At 36.9% G+C, this 24,337-nt stretch overlaps 1 protein-coding gene across 3 annotated transcripts in view; it reads left to right on the top strand.

Moving 5' to 3' along the window:
* Window positions 1-24,337, top strand: part of DIAPH3 (diaphanous related formin 3) — a 247,857-nt gene that overhangs the window by 13,792 nt on the left and 209,728 nt on the right. For all 3 annotated transcript variants that reach the window (XM_083849164.1, XM_083849166.1, XM_083849165.1), the window contains 7 exons: window positions 5,998-6,171; window positions 12,125-12,229; window positions 18,523-18,653; window positions 22,916-22,990; window positions 23,076-23,145; window positions 23,522-23,658; window positions 24,118-24,223. In XM_083849164.1, coding sequence (XP_083705290.1) covers window positions 5,998-6,171; window positions 12,125-12,229; window positions 18,523-18,653; window positions 22,916-22,990; window positions 23,076-23,145; window positions 23,522-23,658; window positions 24,118-24,223 — 798 coding nt within the window. The remainder of the gene's footprint in view (window positions 1-5,997; window positions 6,172-12,124; window positions 12,230-18,522; window positions 18,654-22,915; window positions 22,991-23,075; window positions 23,146-23,521; window positions 23,659-24,117; window positions 24,224-24,337) is intronic.

The raw sequence follows: 24,337 nt of genomic DNA on the forward strand, positions 1-24,337 counted from the left end.
TGGGCTTTAAGCCCTATTAATATTTTAAGTAGCAAAAATACTGTTCCTGCGCTAACAATATTTGACCTTGCAAGCAAGTTGGCTATATGTGTGTGAGCCATGTAAGGCAGAATAAGTTTTTCTTTCTGGTAGGGAAGGAAAATGTTGGGGGGGGGTAAATGAATGTGATAACTCAGAAGAGGCAAGGCTGCAGCTCCCCATCCCCAGGTCCGACCAGTAGTGGGGCTGAGCAGGCGTACACACAAGCACAGGTGTGCTAATGTACGTGCATATGCCTGGCCCCACTGATCAGCACAGCCAGCCACCCTCAGCGCTCACACAGGCAGCGCCAACAGCCTCATTCTGTTCCCCTCTTTGTTTGATCACGGTGATGTTAGGGGGAAATGCACGCACAATGATCCCTTCAGTAGCAGGGATCTCTACCTGCTCGCACGAGTCCCTGCAGCCTCAGCCTGGGTGCTGGCACAGACTGCCTCACATGGAGGCTGATTGTTCCTGATCACACACCCTCATTTGCTCCAGTTGCTGGTACCGTCGGTACAACTGTGGTCCCACTCCAGTTGCTGGTACTTAAGGACAGTCAGATTTCTCCAGTTGGCACGTCAGCCCTCAGACCCATGGTCCTATGCATATTGCTGATACATAAATTTCCATATACATGAAGTAGAGAGTCAGGAGAAGAGTTGGAATTGACTCAGGAACAGAGCTGGAAATATAATTTAATAAGATAAGACAAACTGCAGTGGTTGGGCGCAGGTTGTGGATGGACAAGCATACCAACCAGCAAACTCTTTACATACAACTGGCCCAGCCAAATGCCTTGTAACTTCATTACCTGTTCTTGTTCCTCTCCAAATCTCTGAGAACCATCGTGTTCCCTGCCTTGGGCTCCCCCTGAAATGTCCCAAGATGTGTCTTGTGCAACCCCCAAATACTTTTCCCCTGCATCTCATAATGTGTCCCATACCGCAGCGCAGCGACCCTCCTCAGTCTAAAAGGTGCTCTGGAGAGCTCATGGTGCTGACTCACGGGATGGGATGCTCACTCACTTAGACCACGGGGAAGAAACTGCTGGGAAAACCTTAGCAGGAGTCTGGACCTTCCTCTGAGTCAACAGTGTGGGGTGTTCCCACATGCCATTGTGCCCATGGGTTATGAAGATTTGATGGGGTGACTGGTCCTGCGATGGGTTTGGGAGAAGCCAGGTGAAAGTAGTATTTGGGCCTAACTACCCACCTTTTGTGCTCCTTTGTGCAGGATGGCTTTTTATCACACAGTCTTGATAGAAATTCTTTGCATTTCATTTTGATGCTACTGCTGCATGCCTCTCTTTTGTTCTTGTCCTTCATACAGGTGATGAGACACTGAAGAAAACTTTGGATATGTCCTGCCAGTTGCTCCCTTTTAAGCAATTTCTTTAATATGGCTGTGTTCAAAAAATGTTCATTAGAATTTAAGTCCTTAAAGGAATTGAATGTCGCTCCAATGATACCACCTTTGAAACAAATGGTCACCTTTACATTACTTTTAGTAATAAAAAAGTGCAACTCCCATCTTTTTAGCCCCGTGTGCATGATTGTTTTTATATTTGAAGTCATGAGGGCTTCATTCACTCACATACCTTGTGCTGCCAAAGATGACTGAGACAATTTTTAGTGTGTCGGTGCTGTCAACAGTGTGTTCTGCACACAGTAATGGTGTCTCTCACTGCTCAGTCTCCTACTCTGATAGAGCTTGTACAGAGGGTATTACCGAAGTTACAGTTTCACAGAGGTTTTCTGTGGAACAAAGTTAGTAGTCTTGTAGCACTCCTTCCACTACTATCTTATAAGATAATTTTAAAATCTGTTAGAGTGTAAGGCACTATAGAGAGTTTCTGCGAAGACTCCCTCAGAACAGGCTGATGAACATAAAAGGCTGCTTAAAAGTTGCCTCATGGTAACTCAAGTTAGTGTGTTGACTGTGGTTTACTTTCATTGTATTTCAGTTCTGATGCGAAGTTTTTGTTTCAGTTGCCTTATCACTTTTGTCTTGCAGAGAATGCAGACTGGCAGAATGAAGTGCATGGCTAATTGTGGAAGTTCCAATCTTTGGCAGTAGCAGGCATGCAGACGTGAAAACTAAAGTATACACAAACAAACCACTGCTTTAAATTCAAGTTTATGAGAAAAGACTCCTCATGCCTCTCACATTGGGAGATCTAGTCTTAGTAATGAGAACTGTGTGAATTATATATATTTTGTTGTTGATAGCTTCTCCACTGTCATAAACAAAAAATGAATCATCTTTTCTGTTTCTGCTCTTCTATTCCATCTTAGAATAAAGAAAACCAAGCAACCTACCCCCCCCCCCCAAAAAAAAAAAAGAAAAAAGAAAAAAAAAGGGCAGACATCTTTAATTTACAGACAGAAGGTCAGACCTTCCTTAAACTGTAGGGACACTTTGATACAAAGCTGTCTTTAGATATTCCCCATTGGTTAGCCTGGCTAAAAATATTTTTGATGTAACACGGAAGATTATTGAACTATATTTTTGCCATTTCCTCTATGCACTTGGATCGCCAGCAGCATCAGTGGTAAATTTCATTACAACCAAGCAATGAAATTTCTGTAAAGTGCTTTCGGTGGACCATGAAATTATTCACTTGTATTGGAGTATTGAGAGGTATTAAGTTTTCTGAAGCACCATTAATGCGGAATTCAAAAGAGAAATGTATGTAGAATAGCCACACTACACTGTTCAGGTCTTGTTGTGAATTTCCTTTTTTTAATCTATGGAGTTCATATTTTTAGAATGCATCGTTTTAAATTATTTAAAATAGTTCGACATGTGTAATGTGCTTGTAATCCTAGGATCTGATTTTCTCTTGCTTGTTCTGCCTTATCAAACATATTCTGAGAGCACGCTTCCCTTCTTTAGGACAAATGGTATAGAATTGGGTAATTATGGGGAATATGAATATTATGACATAATCTGTGGTGTTGCAAAATATCTATCATACAGCCTAGCATGCTAAAGGAGGTTAAAAGCAAAGCATAAACTGAACATGTCAACAAGCAAAAGGAAGTAAAATGTCCCTTTTCAAGGATGTTTTGGCCTTTGTCCCTGAACTCTCTTCCTCTGAAGTAAAAGTAGCTCTGGGACTGTGTGGGGTATTTCATAGCACAGGCTAAGGTGGTTCCATCTGACCAGCTTCCTTTTGTCTTACGAACTCTTATTGCTCCTCTTTGTGGAGCAGGAGAAGGAAGAGGGGACACTTGGGGAATGAAAGCTGTAAAGAAGGGGCTGGGAAGGAAAAGGACGTTTGGAGGAACAAGTGATCTAAAGAAAGGGCTGAGATTTTTCAGGAGAGCGTAGGGCACACCTCGCTTAAATCTAAGTTACAAATTCTCTGCCCACTGAAACATGTGCTGAAATCTGTTACTTCAGCCTAAGTGTCTTTCCTGTACCTCTGCCTCAAATCTGAGTACTAAGAATCTTCAAATATAATGGTTTGTTTCTTAGGTTGTACCCTAGATAGCAAATGGGCACAGGGAGAAGCTGTTGGCTAACACGTTTTTTTTTGGAGCAGGTGTACTGCCTTTCATGGCATCCTGGAGTCCTGCTCCAGGTGGGGCCTCCCCAGGGAGGACAGAGAGACAGTCCCCTCCCTTGACCTGCTGGCTACTCTGTTGATGCAGCCCAGGATGCAGCTGGCTTTCTGGGCTGCAAGCACACACTGCTGGCTCATGTCAACCTTTTTTTCTTCCAGAACCCCCAAGTCCTTCTCTGCAGGGCTGCTCTCAATGTGTTCTTCTCCCAGCCTGTACTCCTGTCTGGGATTGCCCTGATCCAGGTGCAGGACCTGGCAATTGAACTTGTTGAACCTCATTAAGTTCAGGTGGGCCCACCTATCTAGGTTGTCCAGGTCCCTTTGGATGGTTTTCCTTCCTTCTGTTGTATCGACTGTACCACCCAGCTTGGTGTCATCCGCAAACTTGCTGAGGGTGTACTCAATCCCGCTGTCTACATCATTGATAAAGACAGTAAACAGCACCAGTCCGGAGGCAGACCCCTGAGGGACACCACTCGTCAACAGCCTCTACCTGGACATGGAACCATCAATCACCACTCTCTGCCTGCAGACATCCAGCCAATTCCTTATCCACCAGATAGTCCACTCTTCAAATCCGTCTCTTTCCAATTTGGAGATAAGGGTGCCATGTGGGATTGTGGCTTTACAGAAGTCCAGGCAGATGACATCGGTTGGTCTTCCCTTGTTGACAGATGCGGTCACTCCAGTGGAGTACCAGGCCTCCAGATTGGTCAGGCACAGTTTGCCCTGGGTGAAGCCATGCGGGCTGTGTCAGATCCCTTATAATATGGTGTGTTTTTAAGATTCTGATCTAGTCATTGCAGTTTGCAGTCTAGCTTCTTCCCCCTTTGTTTGCTGTAGACTTTTTTTTTTTTTTTTAAAGACAGGAAGGGAAATTGCTGTCTGATCAAGATGTAAGATGGCTTTTGTCACTGACGACTCTATACTTTGCTTCCAATGATGTTCCTCTCCCTTTTGCTTTTGTTGCATTCTCTTTCTTCCTGGGTCTTGCCTGTGTAATTATTCCTTTAGAGTGTGCTTTCCACACTGCCTGCTGGTTTGATGTGACACTGAAGGGCCCTATCTTCCATGCTGAGTTCTTTTATGTTTATGCTATATTTATTTTCTGCTTTTGCATGTTCTACAACCATCTGTATGAGTGGCTTGCAATCTATTTCTATGTTCCAAAAATGTTCCCTTTCAATTTTGAACAGGAAGAATTAAAATCTTTTTTTTTTCTTCCTCTAAACCTCTCTTCATGCATAGTCAATTCTTGCTCTGTGTTGACTAGAGTGGTACACTTGTACACAGTTTTTGCCTCTAATTTTCTTTGTTCTCTCTGATCTTAACTTCACAGACTTTACTCGTCATTTAGTGTGGTTACACTTTGATGTTCTTATTAAATGGTATATCAAGATACTCATCTTCAATGTGTATTGAAGCCTTAGAATATTTTTTTTGCATAGCATTTCAAAGATGTAAGGCTATCAATATGGTTAAAATCTTGTCCAAAATTTTATGCACCAAATGCTACTGTAACTTTCTTTTGTGTTGAGAAGTTTAATATTGCTGTTCACATCTGTTCAAAAGGCTGCTACAAAGATGATTAAGATTTAGCACATTTAATTGAGTGTCAGCTGCTTTTGTGTTCTGTTGGGCTCTGCCTGTACATTAAAATATACAGTCTCTAACACTGAAAATGTTTTAAAATTCCAGTTAGTTAAGTCTTTACTGAAAAGTAGTTAAATACCAAACCAGGAAAAAACAAAAAACAAAGTGAAGTCAGAGTGATTGTCTCATGTTGGTCATAAAGGCTAAGGATTATTTATCAGACTGTGAGTGTATCCTACAGAGCTTTAACAAAGGAGCTGAAAATTTTTATTCTTCTCTTCAACTAATTTTTAAATAATTGTAACACAGAAAAGTGCTAAGTTTAGGATAATGTAGTTCAAATAAAGAAGAAAGAGAACAGTGTCTTAGTCATACAAACTTGTCTTTTAATCAAAAGTAATTTCATTGCATATCTGTATGTTGTATTGCGATGTGAGAAGTACTGCCATTTCAGACTAAGGAAAAGCATTTTAAAACTATGCTTTGGTAAATAAGCCTACTTTTTCCTATTCTGTGTGTAATGGTTATGAAGAACTCTTCATAAATCTTGTGCTGGTTTTGTAGATATCATTTTCCTCAGAACTTTTTCCATAAAATTGTCATGTTCTGCATGGTTTCTCCATATTCTTTTCTATTAACTGAAGCGCTAAGACAACTGACCATTATAGGTATCCTTAGGAAACTCCTTTAAAGTAAGACAGTTAAATAATAGGTAAGTTAGAAAAATAAGAATGTTAAGATTCCAAGAATACCCACTAGGACTACCCAGAATGGGAACACTGTGTAATATAATATATCCTTTCTGTTTTCAGTTGGATAGATTTGCCAGTATAAGAATTCCAGGAAGCAAAAAGGAAAGACCTCCTCTGCCACATATGAAGCAGTCCCACTCTACAGATTGGTCATCCACAACTACTGATGTGGAGGATTTTGTTCCAAAACCCCTGTCAGAAAGAGAAATCATAGCACTGTTTGAAAAAATGATGGTAAGTGTCTTGTAGTAACTTTCTTCACTTAAAGAATAATGTGGCTGACGGATGGAAGCCTTCTTTTCCTGCATGCATTTTGATCTTTACCTGAATTATTGTTATTGTTGTTAGTTGTAATTACGTGTTTTCTAGAGTGTTTCTGAGGAGGATAAAACCTTTGAATTATTTTGACAAAATTTCTGCCATATAAATACTTAAAGTGGAAACTAGAGGTTTCTGATTATTAGAAGTGAGATTATGCAACAGGTTTTGAGGAGGAACAAGAAAAGGGGAATCCTACTTGCTTTTAAGATGACTTGAAACATAAAGAGGCTTTATACCTTTGAATGTCATGACACGGTTTTGTTCTGATCTAATGTTCTATGCCACTTTTTACACAAAAAAGACTTAGCGTTCGTGCTTCTAAAGCAGTGTTTGTCTGCTGTACAAAGCGCACACAGTCACAACTTACTTCCTTCTTTAGATGCTATCATTGCTTTGCTACAAGAGAGTGGCTGTCATTTGCCAGAAAGACCATGTGGCATTGGTACCACCTCAATAGGTTGATTTTTTTCATCTTAAAAATTTTTTTTTGACATTGATGATGATGGCATTTTGGCAATTGAAAAGTAAACATAGAATGGCCTTGAGAGAGAAGAGTTAATTCTGAAGAGCACGAGAGGATGTTAACAAGGAGAGTGATTCCTAGATTCTTTCTTTCTATGCCTCAAGTAACAAGTAATTGTCCCCTGTGAAGCACAAAGCAGTTACCAGGGACTGGGATGTGGAGTAAATTAAATGTGCTGAGAGAGAAGTGCCTTTATGGAGGTTATAATTCCTAGTACTCAGCAATGTTTAGTTTTGAAGATGTATTTGTACTGCTGTGGAGAGTTATGACTGAGAGATCAGTGACTACTTTTTTTTTTTTTAATGCCTTTTTACTCTGTGTGTGTGGCATTTCTGTTCTCCATTGATTTTGTGTGAGTTAAGTCTAGTGGTTGGTTACTGTTGCCTATCTAATTACTGAGGGAGATTTTGATGCAATTGGAGATTATATTCTCTTCTTATATTTGCAGAAGTAGGATTCAGGATTTTCGTGGTTACGCTGACAAAGAGGAGGGTTGATTCACTGTGTTACCAGCTTCTTGACTTTCTATTTGTTGCTTATACATGGTTTGTTTTTCTTGGTATACATCTGTGTCTAACTATTTTGATTCTGTTAACAAATTCTACTATGAATGGTAGTTGCTCAAATGTTAAAAAATGGAAACTTTTTTTGTATAGTTGTACTCAAAGTATGCCTTCTTGCACAGTCCTCTGCTATGCAAGCTTTGGCTGTATTTCTCCACCATCATGCAGAGATTCCAGTGTAGGATAGTGTGTGATGTTGGGACTATGCCATAAAAAATGGAAACCTGAATAAAAAAAAACATAATCCTAGGAAAAATCCTAGGAAAGCCACTGTTGCATATGTAGGTAAAGAGAAGTAGTTCACCATGGATCATGAAGCAATTTATACCTGTTTTATAACTTCTTTGCCACATCTATGTTTTAGTATGTTAAAGTATAAGATCCTGGATGATTTGAATGCCTACCTTGTTTGTTTAAGTAACAAAGTATTTGAAGTAGTGTATCAGGGAAGCTATTGTATTAGCCATAACACGTAATACAGATGGAATTCTTCAGATTATCCACATTTGAATGGACTGGGATAAAGCTAGTTTAGTCACAGTGGATTATGTAGCTAATTACATATTATAGCTCCTGATTTGAAGTTTTGATCAAATTAACCTTTTTTTTTTTTTTTTTTGAATGTTGTAATCTGTCTTTTAGAGGTACTTTTGCCCAGAATAAAAGTAGTCAACTGGTCAGTACTGAAGGGAGCAGCTTCTAAATTCTGGCGTTTCATGGGATGAATTACTTTACCTTTTCAGTTTTCATGGATGCACAGTGCTTCGTTTTCTCAAAAGGTTATGCACAGGCATCCTGTGAAGTTTTGATGGCTGAAATTATGAAAGAGCTCAAATTTTGATGATGAAATTACGGAAAAGTTTATACAAACACAGCATTGAATCTAGTTATTAACTGTTTAGCTCCTTTCATTTCTGGTTAGTGCAATGAGGAAGATAACCATGTGAAATGACTGACTCTTATTTTTCAGAGAAGTATCACTCACCCATAGAATAACTTTAAATGATTTAAAAGGAAATAAAAGAATGGAGTTGGAATACTTTTTGAAAATTAAGCCACATCTGACATGCCCTTTGTGCCATTATATACTTCTAACCTGTAAAATTCAATTGCTTTAGTGATATTTCCTTTGTTAAAAACAAAAACAAGAAATGACTTCTTACTGCACATATGGGCAGAATATTTCCTATAAATAAACTCTCCGTTACATTAGGATTGTAGGATTATGGAATATATTTAGGTTTCTTAACTTTCCCTGCCTTCTTTTTTTTTTTTTCTAATGTGATTAGACATTGGATATTTTCTGCAAGAAAGAGAAGCTTGTTGTTTTCTCTTGTTTATTTAATACCTTCAGGAGTTATTTTTCAGAAAACTTAAAAGAGCAAATCTGAAAGAAATGCTAGACTACTTTAAACAGAAGAATGAACTTTGCAGTAGCTACAGGCAAATGCAAAAAGCTTTTCTTCTTTTCCCTTCCCCTTTACGTAGTATATATGTGGATTTCGATTTTATTATGAAAGAGAACCTTTGGCATATTGCAGGCAAGGTACTGAAGATGTGATAAGTCTTAGAAAATGTCGAAAAAGATCTAGCCATTATTTTTGCGAAACTTTAACTGAATACTTTGGTTTCAGTGTTCTTACGTTTCTATTTATATGAGCTTTAAAAATGCAATTTAAGTATTAAATAAAATCCAGCTAACCTTATTACACATATATGTACAATATGTTATCTTTTGAGGCCAGTATTGTTATACAATTGTATGTCTGTGGAAAGGAATCTTGAGGCACAGAATTCCAAAGACTTTTTTTTTTCCTGCAAGTTCCAATAAATAAAATCTGTTAATGCCAAGATGGACTTGATTTTAGTTGTTTTAGAGTACGGCCTGTCATGTGCATATCATAATGGATATGTTGCCTGGTGATGAGAGTTGTCATAAATATGTTGTTCTGCGTTTTAATAGAAGGTAAAGAATTAAATTGTAACATTACATGAAATGAGAAATAGCTGTCCGTGATAACAAGGGAAAGGCTAGAGAGAACACTAACATCGTTGCATTTTTGGCAATCCAACTTGATTTTTTTTTTCATAATTTTTAAGCTAAGGAGGTATTGTAGATAAGGCATGAATATTTTCTTGCAGTTGATGAGAATTTAAAAATGTATCATTTCTTTAATATTTTTTCATAAACAAAAATTCTTTCAAAGCCTGTAAAGTAGGAGCATCTTCCTTATCTGTTCTTATTTTAAATGCCTTTTAGAAGTCCCCAAAGCTTTATATCCAAAACCATATATTAATGTCTGAACTCACTGATGAATTGTAAAAGTCCTGGCTAGTTATGTAATTAACTGCTAAAAGCTTAAAATTTAGGTTTCCAAATTACCATTTAAGACAGGAATTTTAACACAGGAATTCACATGCTTTTCCTTTGAGCAGGTGATTACTGAAGAAGATGACTTTGATTTTAATGTACTAAAGACACTAGTTTTTGTGGTTGATTCTGTGCACTTTTTTGTCCTAAAAAAAAAAAAAGAGCTGCAGTGACTTTTGAAAGCTTTAGTATAGACAAGTAACTTTAAATAACTATCCCCTTTTTTTTCCAAATGTTGTATACATAAAACTTTTTTTTCTACTTTGTTTTGTCCCAACACATATGAGTCTCAAACGTTATCCCAGCGATATTTTTAATATACGCATACTTAAGCCTGATTATTTTTTTTTATTTTTTTGAATACTTGAATATCAGTGCAGAGTTTTTGGATAACTCCAACTTTCCCATCATTAAGTAAATCATACTGGTTTATTGTTTTACTTTGATCCAAGAAAAACTAGAAAGTGCAGTATTCCTTTTCAGGCTAATGCCTCCACCATTTGGTTTACTAAGAGGCAACATTCAGTACATAGGTACTACATTAGGCAGTTGTCACATTCTTTCATGGATTGTGTTTGTCAGGAGGACAAACACAGTGCTTAGCTATTTCTTCCAGATCCAGGTAAATAAGAAAATAAATGATTTAAGAACATTTGAGTTATCCTCAAGGGAGTTCTTATACCATGTGAAGTGGATAGGAAAGATATTAGCAAGAAGAAAAAAAAAAGATGAACTGGTTAGAGTTTCATAACTAACTATGCAGAGAAGATGTGACTATCAATGTGAAGAAAAAATATTCAGGAGCGTGTGTCCTTTTGTACTGCTGGAATTTTGATCAGGGCGTAAGCAAATAGTTTCCCTATGATTTTTTAATCAAGGAGATACAGTATTTTGGAAAACAGAACAGCCGTGAGGAAAGATGGAAATACGTGTGGCCTTTCTTGCAGCTTGTTTAGGCTAAGATTTTTGCATTAATTTTCAGATGTAGGAAGCAGCACTAATATGTAAACTAGTTGCTAAGGAGGCAAAAGACTATACTATTATAATTTTTTTGAGTGAAAGAACTTTTTACAACGTGCATCCTGTGCTTATTTGGCACTACAGGTAAAAGCAAAGATATTTTTTAAATGCATATTATACTGAAGTGAGGAACTTTTTTCTAGTCCTTCAGGAAAGGAAGTGGTAACATTTGTGGAGGAAAAAAAAAAGAGAGAATCCACATGAAATTGCCTTGATTGTACTTTGAAGACGTTCAGCTTACAGGGTCCAGCATTTTCTGCAGTATCTTCTCACAGCTCAGATGTATACAAACCTCTAAATCTTTCTAGAAACGTTTGATTCTGTCCTGTTCAATATGAAAACTGAGAAAAGACAAGGAAACATAACTTTCAGTGGTCTTGAAAAATGTTGGTCTTTAGCTTGCTTTCCTAAAATTCTGAGGTAATGAATTTGATTGCTTTTTGTCTTAGATTTCTGACTAGGTGAGGTGGACTTTGATATCGAGATTGTTGCCCACTGTTTTTGTAGCACTGTTCCTGCCAAAGATGGTGGGGTTTTGTCTCATGAGTCTCAGCTGAAAGTAACTGCAGTAATTCTTGCTAACCTTGGTTGACCATAATAATGCTGTATGTGCACATACATGTGTGCGCGTATAAATTGTTTCTAAATGCCCTTTTTACCTTCAGCTTGATAGGAAATGTCCATTCTCACAAATGTAGAACTGATTACAATGATCAGAGCATTCCTAGGCTACAACACTACAATTCCCTGCATTAGTCAAGTCACCGAAGAGCTGCTCAGTGGCTTTCAATACGGTTCTGCTTCTGCGCTTTTTGGCCCTGGGGGTTTATGCTGGCATGAAATGCGACAGTGGTTTTGATGTTTTTTTTTTGTGATCAAATCATCAAGAATTTGGTCCTCACGTATTTAAAAGGTGAATATTATTCTGTGAACTACTTTAAGGGCAAAGCAGATTCCATTGCCCAGCATTAAGTATTTGGGAACTGAGGGGAAAAAAAAAATAGAATTGATATGTCTTTAGAAAGATCTTTTTAAAGAGGCAGGTTTAAGTACATTTTTAGCAAGTGTTAAATGACTTCTTTCCGTAGTTCAGTGTGTATGAAATTGTAAGTGATTTTGAAGAAGAGGTTATGGTGGTAATGGTGGTGATGCACTTTTTTATCCTGGCACAGTTGCCTTTTTTCTTTTTTTTTAATATGAGCTGCTGGGGAAGATAGATAAACTTTTTGATGGCTTTAATAACATCTAACTTAGTTGTTTTTATAACGACTTTCAGTTGCTCAAGTTCATATTTCTGTGTCTTTCTTTTTTAAAATCAGTCTTTTATAGTTAAACAACTGTATTGTTTGGTGCCATTTAAAGTTTCTTTTTTTTCCCCTCCCATTCTAGGAAGATATGAATTTAAATGAAGACAAGAAAGTGCCATTGAGAGAAAAGGATTTTAATACCAAAAAAGAAATGGTGATGCAATATCTTAGCACTGCTTCAAAGTCTGTAAGTAAATTTTGCCCAAGTACATTAAACATGACTTAGTGTTTACATTATTTACTATTGGAGAGAAAAACCTATGTGTGCGTATTACTTTCTTCCGACTAACTTGTTCCTCAGACAAAAACATTTTTAAAGGGTATTATCTTGTAATTTTGCAAGCTGCAATGAAAGATAACTAGTATAGGACCAAGCTGTCTGGAGATTTTTTAAGATGAGCCACTAGTCCTTCTGTAGCATAAAAATTCCTTTGTACCAGAAGATTATGAAGGTTAGCCTATTTTTCTTTTTTAGATGTTTCATGGGAAATCAGGAAACTTAGGCCAGTCTTACAACACTCTTGGCGTTTCTCAGCCCAAAACAACGTGCCAAGTTTATATGTTGTTGATACCCCAAGACTCCACACTCATTCTAAGAGTTAAATTGTTTGGTCTAAAAAGTAACATAATAGTAGGTCTAGATAGTAACATAATAATTCAGCCACCCAGTAAGTGGGAGGAGGTGTTTTTGTGAGGCACAGATTCAGCTGTTTGATATAGTAGTGCTTCAAGTGAATTCAGCCTAGTGCTGGAGCTGCTGGGATGGGAAACTCCCGTTTTCCCACCACCTCCCTTGTGAACTCTTTGTTGCCAGTGTTCTCTTTCAGTCCTCAGCAGTATTGTACTCTCCAGGTGCCTTCTCTGTCTGGAAAGAATAATGCGCTGCATGCCCTTGGCACTTTGCAAACTTTCCGTGTACCTTGACTTGACGAAAGAGGTGTCAAACTTTCAGAAGAGCTGAAGTGCTGAATAGACTCCTGAATATTATGCATAACTAATCCTATCTCACGTCTCTCTTCCTATGAGTAACACCATAGTAATATCCTTTGGTAGTTCATATTTCTTAAACTTTAAGGAGATAGATGCCAAGCTGTCTTATGTTGGGACAAAAATACTTATTTACAACCCCTCTACAGAGCTCTTACCAGGTTTCATTTAAAGCAGTCATTATTACAAAGACTGTTAACATTAAGAATGTCATTGACTTCAGCATCAGGCTTTCTCAGAAGTGAAGAACTCTTTTCCAGTATTCTCAAAACCTGGTTCTGTTGCTGATGTATGTAGAGATTACGCTGGGTTAGGCAAGGCTATGCTCAGGTGCTTATTTATGTATAGAAAACTGTGAGCTACCTCCACTTGTGCACGAGATGTCTAAAATGAATCCATCACTTCAGGACTCAGAAAGTTGCTTGTAAATAACCAGGGTTCTACTGACATGCATAGTCCAGTGCTCATTCATTTGACTCCACTTTGCTTAGAAACTTCTTAAACAGTTAGCTGACTGTATGCTTCTGTATGTCTGTAAGCATGCTGTGTTCATCAGTCTCTATAACGTTTTAAGAGGCTCCTGGAGAAGAATTGTTAAGAATGAATGATCTCATTGTATGAGGTACTAGTAGTACTTACTGAAAATTTGAACAATAATATAAATTGCATGCTTGGAATAATTCTGCACAAGTACTTCAGAGTATTCTGCCAGTACATTTTTGTTTTCTTGTAAAGTACTGTGTTTAGATGAAGCCTTATTTCTTCCTTTAAAAACATTATCACCTGAGAGATATATATCATACTGCTTAAACCATCAGGGCTTGAAAGTCTTGAATGAAATTTCTGTCTGCTATGGTGTCATGTCTTATTTATCAGGAAGCAGTCAAAAGAGGGGACAACAGTTGTGTTTACAGGCTGTGTATTCTCATCTACCAAATGTGGTGTGGTTCTGTCTGTTGTTGAGATTGTAGTCCCCACTGTATTTTCAGTGTTTTTGTAGTTGTTTGTATGTGCTATGATTATCTGAGGTCAGAAATGGTGTCACATTTTAAAGTGCTATATAAACACATGAAAAGATGTTCCATCCCAGAAAAGTTTAAAAACCAATTTACATGTTATGGTGTTAATACTCAAGTGGAAATAAAAGCAGCATAATGTTAACCTGCCTTAAGTTTGACTGCTCTGTATGTTAAACACACACAGACTGGGTTTTTAAAGTGAGTTTTCTTCACGAGATTTCATTTTTGTTGTGCAGCTTACTCCCTTGTAATGTTGTAACTGAATTAATTAATGCTGACTTCATACTGCATCTGCTCACAGACCACAGTTCTTCAGTTGAGCAATTAAATTTCTAGAGGCACTGATGCCTCAAGATATTTCCTGTTTCTCAGTTAACTCGAGCATTTTGAACTTAAGCAGCTTTTCCCATGCAGAAATATAGCTAATATAATCAGTTTCACAATTGGTACCAACTACAGTTCTCATTTTACTTGAGCAGCAGCAGATGTATCATATTCTTATTATGTTGCAGAGCTGTGTGGTGTAACTATGAATGATAAGTGGTGCTTGGTACTGTGGATACGTTGTGCACACACTTGCAGGGTTACTGGCATCTTTTGCAGAGGGTAATGTTCAGGTGGAGTAGTGAATCTGAAACAGGACGGCCAGGTGCTGATGTGAGTCTCCATTGCTTGGGATCATGTCTTTGGATAGGTCAGATGAGACTCCCTGAATTGTCATTCCAGTAAATTTTTTTAGTCTGGCTGGGCCTTTTTTTCCCTGTGACCTCTTCATGTGTAGTTCTTACTTCCAAATTACTTCCAAAACATCTTCTAATTATCTTAACTTTATGACCTGTCCATATGACTGTCTTATATGACCATTTCTGCATTGAAAGAAAGCAATTTTACTGCCTATTTATAAATGTCTTAGCTATATCCAACTTGGTCAATTTTACAGCAAGAACTGCTGGGGGATGTCACTGGAAATGACAGATTCACCACCCAGGATGTTAATCCATATGCTTAGGCATACAAGCAGTGCCTATCAATTAGTCTATGCACAGCAGGAGCTGCCAGGAGAATTTCTGGAACTTTTTGAAATTCCCACCTGGAGAGCTCCTGCAACATTTAGTCAAATGCTTTGTTGTGATGGCTGCTAGGAGTGCGGTTGGCCATCTCGTCTGTAGTCAGTCCGTTATCTCATCTTCTCAGAGACTAGCTGGGGAGATCCAGGGAACTGTATGTGCTGCATATGCACACAAGCATAGCCCTGACCCACCGTTACACCACAGATGTGACTTAAATTTCCCCCTTATATCACAGCTATATCTGAAATTCCACAGACTGTTCCTCAGGGATATACACTGTCTATTCTTAAAATGGTTGGGCATGTATTGTAACAGCATGTGCTCTGTATACAAGCTGTTGAATAATCAGACAGCAACCCTTGTCAGTGATACACCTTAGGCAGTTAATTTGTAGTGTTTTATGCAACTTATAGTGTAATTGCTTTTACCTTTCATGTTTTACCAAGTCTGTTACTCAGTTCTTAATGGTATGATTTTTTTTTGAGATCTACATTTGGCTTCAAGATTTTCTCCAGTTACTTCTTGCTTCTTCTTTAAATATAGCTGTGTCGAAGCTATAGGGGAGCTGGGCTTTCTTGCCTGATGGAAAGAAGTTATTACACCATCTTGGCGAGGAGGGTGATTTTGGAAGCATTCTAGTTTATGGAATAAATTTGCCAACTAGGTGGCTTTTTAAGGTGTTTAGTTTCTGGCATTACTAATGCACACTGATAACTCTTGGATCTGGAGACTATCTGAAGAGGTTCAAGTAAATTTCCTTTCTTTAGCAACTTTTAAGCTGAATATTATGTAGCTATGAACTAACCACAGAACATGAAAGAAAATTTAAAACATTGAGTCTTTTTGTTTGTGGGAACATTTTCTATTATGGGTTATTCTTGTCTGGGTTCCCTCGATTTCTGATTCTAACACTCTCCAGTCTCTCACGTACTTTTTTGTGGTGTACATTTATTGGAATTGACCCTCATGTTTGAGCAGTTATGGATCTCTGTCAATTCAGAGGAATGTTTGGAATGACATTCCATTTATTACATATGGTATACCAAAATAAAATGACTTGCTATTTTTCATGGAGATTCCTTACTGTACTCTTTTTTTTGGCATTGGGAACATCCATTTTTATAAGTCTGAGGAAATATAATTGGAGCAGAGAAGTAGTATAGCCTTCAATGTTCCATTATCACAGAAACAGAATAGAATGATGAAGAGACCTCTAGAGTTTGTCTTGTCCAACCCCTTGTATAGTTCATTTTTTAATGTTTCTAAGAGTGGAGACTATACAGTTTGCCAGGGCAACCTATTCAGTGCTTGACCACCCTCACAGTATATTTAAAAAAAAAAAAAAAAAAAGTGGTCTTTATGTCTTTACAGTTTTCTGTATTCCAGTTTGTGCCTTCTGTCCTTTCACTGGGCACCCTTGGCAAGTTTCCTGCTTTACTCCCTCCAGTCAAATACTTCATAATATTCACGCATATTCATAATATTACCCGTAGCCTTCTCTTTTTGGGGCTAAACAATTCTAGCTCTCTCAGCCTCTTCTCATACTTAAGAGGATCCTGTCCCTTTACTATCTTCATGAGCCTTTGCTGGAGTCACTCCAGCGTGTCCCAGTCTGTCTTGTACTGAGGGCCCCAGAACTGGACGCAGCGTTCCAAATGTGTCTCACCAATTCTGAACAGGGGGGAAGGATGACCCTCCTAGACCAGCTAGTGATGCTCTTCCCCTGTGGTCAGCTAGTTATCCACCAGGACCTCCTGGGCACTGTTATTCCCTAGGTACATTTCCTGCTGTGGAACTCCATGAGATCCCTCTCTGTCTATTTCTCCTGCCTGTTGAGAGCCTTCTGAATGTCAGCACAGCAGTACATCTGTCTGGTCTGTGAACTAGTCTTCCCAATTTTTGATTTCACCTCTTCCAGAAACTTTTTCATGATGTTTTGCTTTCAGGAGCAGGAAATGATAGCTTTCAGCACTTCTTGAGGATCTACCAAAATAAGAAAATATCTTCTATATGAGGCTCTGTATAATGAGATCGTCTCACTTTTTGTGGTGGATAATTTCAAGTTATTATTGCACTGCAATAATTCTCTTCATTTTCTGCTTTAAGCCAAGTCAGGTTTATTATATAATCAAGTATTATCAAGTAACTGTCTTTAATGCCATATCACAGAATAGTGCATATTTCACACAGAAATGTTCCTCTGCTCCCAGAAAAGGGAGTCTTTCCAGCAGATCAAACTGGATCTACCCAAATATAGGTTGTGTACCATTTTTTATTTGTTGCTGTTGATGGTTTTTTTTTTGAATTTCGTTATTTTTTTTAAGAAATATATCTATCATTATGTAATAGGTAGGAATTATGTGGAGTAAACTTATTTTCCAGTGTCTGCAAATTTTGTCTGTGCTGCTAAAAAAAAAGGTGGGAGGAGGGGAGGGAATGCCCTTAAGAATAGGGTCAATGCCTCTTAGATTTGCAGTTTTAATTGCTAATTGTAGGGCTTCATTGGTTCAGTATAACTGTTGTTTTCTTTGAAACGTTGGATATTCTATATCCTCCAGACAAGTCATTAATATCGTGAACTTACTTTAAGCAACATTTGACACCACAGATGCAGTGATGAATCAGTCAGTCTTTCAACCTGTATTGCTTAGAATAGGAAATATTTGGCTTTCACAAAGCGAAACTGCTTATGTAGTGCTGCAGTAACTTACCATTGCATTTTGTTTTCTATCTGCTAGCTCTCCGTGTTCCCATTTGCCTCCCCACCCACCAAAAAAGACCAAAACCCCAAAAGCAAGGCAAAATCCAAACCCAAATGTGGAGTAAATTCTCATCTTGAAGTCATTATTTTATGGCATCAAGTCATATCTGTATTGCACTGCATTTTGTACAGATGGCAAATGCCAATGGGATTTATGTTTAGAACTTCAGTGTTTATTAAAAAGTCCTTTTTTTTTTTTTTTTTCTCAAGTTACCACAGTAATATCCTGAAGACTCTTCTGGTGCTCAAGTTCTTCCATCTGTATTCTTATATGGATGCAGTGACCTGTCTGGACACTTGCCCTGTGATAACTCAGAATCTTTTTGTCTTCAGTTGAGAATTGAAAATTAAGGTGTTTGCAATGCATAAACAGAATCCATGCATTACAAAAACTGTATTTCACCAAGTATGCATGATGCATACATTTGTTGTCTGCTGCTTTTGACTACTGGTCATAAACTTGATCATAAATCCACAAAAATGTAGTCAGCATTCAGCATACATAGTAGGTGGACAACAAATACTTACTGATTTAGGGCTAAAATATTTTTCCTATTATTTTAAGGAGTGAAACCAAAGGTTAGCTATTAGTAATCTATTCAAGTGTACCAAATAAAAAATGAATGCATTTTTTGTGTTTCAGGGAAGTCTCAAGAACCGTCGGAAGATTTCACCCCAAGAGTTTATGCAGGAATTAAAATCTGGGTCAACAGATGAAAGACTAGTCACTTGCTTAGAATCACTTCGTGTGTCCTTGACTAGTAATCCTGTCAGGTAATACAGAATTTGAACGTCATTAACAAATTTTGCAAAGATTGATCACATTTTTATTTCTTCATGGATTAAAATTAATGGCTCTGTAGATGTGCATGTTTCAAGGTTTTCTGGGTAATGAATGTGTATGTATTAATGAACGATTGTACCTTTTTTCTTTCTGCATTGATCATGTATCTTCTGCAGGTCTGTTTTTAAGTAGACGTCACTGATCTGTACAAAGTAATTCTAAGAGAATGTGAAACAAGTACAGATCAGAGCAGATCACTGTTTTCTTGTGCTAAATAGTAAAAAGTTTTCTTCATTTTTCTTTTTGGAATGTTCTCAATTCTTTAATCTTGTAATTTACTTTGTCAGGGTGATCAATAATGAGAGATAGGCACCTTTGTGTAAGATTTTTAGCCAAAAAACATAGGTTCATGCATACATATATACACACACATTTTATTTATATATATATATATACAGACATAATATACGTATAATATACACACACATTTATACTATTTTATTCTATTCTATTATGCTCTATAATTTACACAATTTTACTCTAATTTATAGCTTTTTGCTTTAGATCATCTATTTAAGCCACTGTTTGAACACGTGATTTTTTGAAGTGTTTTTGTTTTAGTGTAAAATAATACAAATGAACTGCTGGGGATGCTTATGATGGTATGTGATTAAGAGGATTAGACAATTTTCTTCTTTCTGCAGTTCGCTTGGCAGAGTTATTGATGTGTTGTCCTCCGTATGGGCACTTGCTTCTTTACTTCTCTTCATTTGGTTTTGGATTGGGTTGTCTTGTTCAAAATATATATAGGTCCATGTGGAAGAAATATACTTTGAATCAACCTGAGTTCTTCTGACAGATGGTCTTACAGTAGATACTGCACTTCTTCCATGAATGTGAAACTACTTTTTGATATAGTGTTTCATTCCCTTCTTAATTTCAAAACAAACAACAGCTTAGGGCATCTCTTACTTACACTTGTGTTGATTTAACAAAGAAAACTTTGGTTGTTAACTGCAGAAGTAATGTGTCTGCAATAGAAACGCAAATTGTAAGAAATATGTGCTCTTAAGTTTAGAGCAAGCTTTCCTCTCTGTTCTTGATACAACTGGATCATTTCATTTTTTTGAGTGTCATCCCCTTTGCTGCCCTTTTCCCACACACCAAGAGAAAAGTTAATCCTCCTATATGAAAGAACATACGATGCTTATGTTGGAGTAGAACTCGTTAGGAATTTAATGGATATATGGCCTAAGAATAGGTCTGAATTGGAAGGAGAGTGACAGTGGCTTGTAAAAACAGCAGTAGGCATCAGTGTTGCAAAAAAATGTATACTGCTTGTCCATGAACACATTTTAGTCTACAAATCAAATAAAGGATCCCAACCACAAGAACATAGGGGTTCTGAAACAGTCTTCCGATATATAGACTGGTGGCAAAAAAGACTGTTAAGATAGACCTCACTAGACTTAAACAGAGCATTTTAAATAGTCTTAAGAAAAACAAACAAACAAAAAAACACAAAAACCAACCAACCAACCAAAACCAAAAAAGCTGTTCATTAGGACTTTCTTAAAAAACAGCAGAAATGTAATGGCAGTGCACTGTTCTCCATAATAAACACTTGCAGGCTCAACATTTTTAAAGCACATGCCCACTCTTTCTAATGAGTAACATTAGAACATAATGAGTAACCCCATGAACGTTGATGTTTATTGGGTGCAGATATTCACATTTCTAGGCTGTAATCTTTTTGACAATATATACTTAAAAAAAAATTTCTTCCAAATATTTTATTTTAATCAATTTAACTCTTCTTGACATTCCAGTTGATAATTAAGATCAGGTTCCACAACATTGTTTTCAATTAATTGTTTTTGGAAAGCATATTTTTAGCTCACAGAGAAAATCAGAATCAAATGGTATTGTTAAATAGTTTGATCCTGGTACTTTGAAAAAAAAAAATCGAAATCTATGGCTTAGTGCAAAAAATAGTGTTAGTTTCCCATCACTAAAAAAAGAAAGCTTCAAGAGCGAAATGTATCCACTGATCTTGATCACTGTTCTTCAGGTAAATAAATAGGATGTTATTACCTCATAGGTCCCAACACAGTTGGTAAAAAGTAATTCGGAGATCTAGCTGTACTACAGCTAAATAGTATTACAAATAACATAATAGTACAGATAACTAGTTATCTACAATTGTTGCTTTTCCTTTTGAATAACACTTGCAACAAATTTGGATATTTTCATTAAGAGAACTTTTCTTAAATAATTTGAGAATGGGGCACTGATAGCTTGGTATTTTGTTAGACTAACAAAAAGCTGTGTTGGCTGTGGATGGTGTAAGTAATCTTTGTTCTGCTGTTGTGGAAGCAGAGGAAAGGACAATAATAATGCTGCAGTATTTTATGTACTAAATCATTCTCAGTGTTCTCAACCGCTGGACATATGACAAAGTGGCTGCTCACAATTCTAATACAAAATGTGCTCAGAAACAGCTAGGAGGATCATTTTTAGATCAGATATGGCCAGTTATACTCAAAATACTTGATGGTTGTTTGCCATCAAGTGTGTTTAGAACAAAACACCAATCTGGGAAGGAAAAAACCTATTTTCATATATATTTAGGCGTATACGAAGAACATATAAAAGCATCTCATCTGGTTCTATCTATAATTTTAGGTGCATTGCAGTTCTGTGTCTAGCAGATGCAAAGAACATTTTAATCCCTTCCTGTGGTGGGATTGGAAGTACATGGTATTTCAAAAGAGCTGCTGCATCTACCTTGTGCTATTTCCAACAGAATGGCTTGTTATTTGTTATTGCTAAGATCCCACTATTATAGAAGTATTTCATTATTCCAGTTATTATTAAAAAGTGAAATTATAATAATTAATTACTGTAATAATACTTAAACTTTAGCCAATAATCAATAATTTGTATGGGGTGTGTGTAAATAGACAAAACAAAACAATGGAGAGGCTATACTGCAAGTAAAGTGAACATGATAATTTTTTGACTAATTCTGATCAACCTCTTTATGACGTTGAACTTCTGACATTACGCATGGATTGCTCCCTTTTTACATTTTTTTTTAGTACATGACAAGGGATTTCCTTAGCTTAAACTGTTTAAAAGTAATAATGTAAAGAATTCAGAGAGACTATTGTTACGACACCCCCAACAGAATATGTGTTTTGATGATGGGGATGGTGAAAAGTATTGCATCTGTGTCTTGCTAGCTATATATGTTCTAGATAGAGATGTTTTTCTAACCAGTTAATAGTTAAAAGTAGTATGGTAGTTTAACAGTGGAAACAGAAAGAGTATGCAAGACAGATCCATTATGAAATAACTTTGTCTTGTTGGCCAAAGACAGTAATAAGAGATCCGAGGACTTGCCTTATGGCAGTAGTATGGAAAGTTGACAGTGTGTCAGGAAGTATTTCCTGCCAGTTATGGAAAGAGATGAGTCTTCAAGTATCACCTTCCCTTAAATGACAATGAAGTGCAAAGAGCAGAATATGCCTACTGCTATGACTATAAATAATAGTGTTGTCCATGAAACGTATGGTTAGGTAACTGATCAAACTTTATTGCTTCAGCAAGATCAACAGCTACTGTCAAAGGGATGGTTGCAGTACTGCTGTCAGCCACTGAGGAGAAGGACTTCATAGAAGTACTTCTCTACAGAGAAGAGACGTTTTGACCAATAGTAAACGCGAATGTGAAGCAGTTGTCAGGTGTAGAAACAACTTGCCCAGGTTTAACCCCACCAAAGATAGCTTTGACAAGAGCAAATTACCTGTTGTTGTAGCATTCTCTTGGAAGTATTCATATAGATTAATATCTCAGGCAGCCATTTCTGCAATTCCTTTAGGTATTTACTTCCTTCTCTGCCTTTTCTGGTTATATTCTAACTTTTCTGGGAGGTGCTAGAACATTGAGTCATAGAAATTGTTGTTTTTCTTCTCTTCTTTTGCAAGATCTTCAATAATTACAATTCTCTACCAAAGAGAGTATAACTGTTCATTTTAAAATAAAATTAAAAAATTTAATGGATACTGTCATTTTTATTTTTTTAATGTAATTGGGTCAATGAGTGAATGCAATGTATCTTGATCCTCAGTTCAGTAAAGAGTTGATCTTAAAATGATCCAGTTATACTGCTTTTGTTTATCCTGAAAATTTTCATTTATTGTAATTAGTCTTTGAAGTATCAATCATTTTAATGTCTCTTTCCCTGTAGCTGGGTTGAAAACTTTGGCCGAGAAGGTCTGGGGCTGCTGTTGGACGTTTTGGAAAGACTGGTTGAGACAAAACAGTAAGGATGTCTTTCTATAAAATTATCAGCTTTTCTTAATACATAATCAGCATTTAATTACCATATTTTTTTTAAATTTATTCAGCCAGGACAAAGTTGTGAAGAGGAGTCAGCATAAGGTTATACAATGTTTGAGAGCCTTCATGAACAACAAGGTATGGGATTTTCATTAATCTGGAAATTTGAATTACTGCTGTTCAATCAGATGATGTAAATGATCAATATAGGTAAGCCTGTGCAGTTTGGAGAAGCAACTTATTTGTCAGCTGTGGCTTGAAGATCATTCTGCTACTTCTCCTCTACAGCAATATACTCTGATAATAGTGTAAACTTATGATGCTGATGTTTGTTCTTATTACAGAATGACTGACTTGTTTTGCACCTTTTCCTCATTTATTTTTTTAATTATTTGAAGGGTTTAAATGTCATTTGAAATACTTACTTGAGGGAGCTGTTACATTTTGCTTGGTATTCAGTATTGTCACTTGGTTTCCCTCCAACTCTTCTTACAACCATTTTTCTGTTGTTTAGTATGGATTGGAAAGAATTCTGGGAGAAGAGAGGAGCCTTTTGTTGCTGATCAAAGCAATTGATCCCAAGCAAACTAGTATGATGACTGATATAGTTAAACTCCTTTCTGCAATGTGCATTGTTGGAGAAGAAAGCATGTAAGTACTGTGTTTAGCCAGAAATAGTTAAGTGATTTTAGGATATCCAAAATTATAATTGCACCTAAATGAAACGCTGAATTTTTCAACTTACGTTTGAAAGTAATATCTGTACTATGCTGTCATTGTTGAAAATACCTTTATCTGTAATTTTTGTTATGGTCATATCAATAAGACTTTTTGTCATGTGAATGAACTGGTTCGATGGAAAGTAGTTATGTAGCCATTTTTTTTCTGGAAGATTTTTAGCATTGCTTTTCAGGTGTCGTAACCAATGTAATCCAGTAAGTCATTCTTCACTTACAAAAGTCTCTAAAGGAAACAAATAATGCTTAAAACTCCTACATTTGTACTTGAGATACTGAAACAGGTGAATTTTTTGGCAGCACGACTCTTCAGATAACAAATGAACAAGGTTATATAACCTCTTCTAAGTGAAATGCTTTTATTTTCTTATAGCCTTGAAAAAATTTTGGAAGCTATAACAGCAGCAGCAGAGGAAAAGAATGTTGATAGATTCTCTCCTATTGTGGAAGGACTTCAGGATAACTCAGTTCAGCTGCAAGTAAGAAATCTTTTTGCACAAATAGTCTTTGCAATAAGCAAAAATGAACTTACATATTTTCCTGTTTTGGGGCGGGGGAGGAAGTAGGAGAGCTATTGTTTCAAATGAGGGTCA

The sequence above is a fragment of the Anser anser genome, assembly GCF_964211835.1.
Source record: "Anser anser genome assembly, chromosome: 1".
Classification (NCBI taxonomy): Eukaryota; Metazoa; Chordata; class Aves; order Anseriformes; family Anatidae; genus Anser; species Anser anser.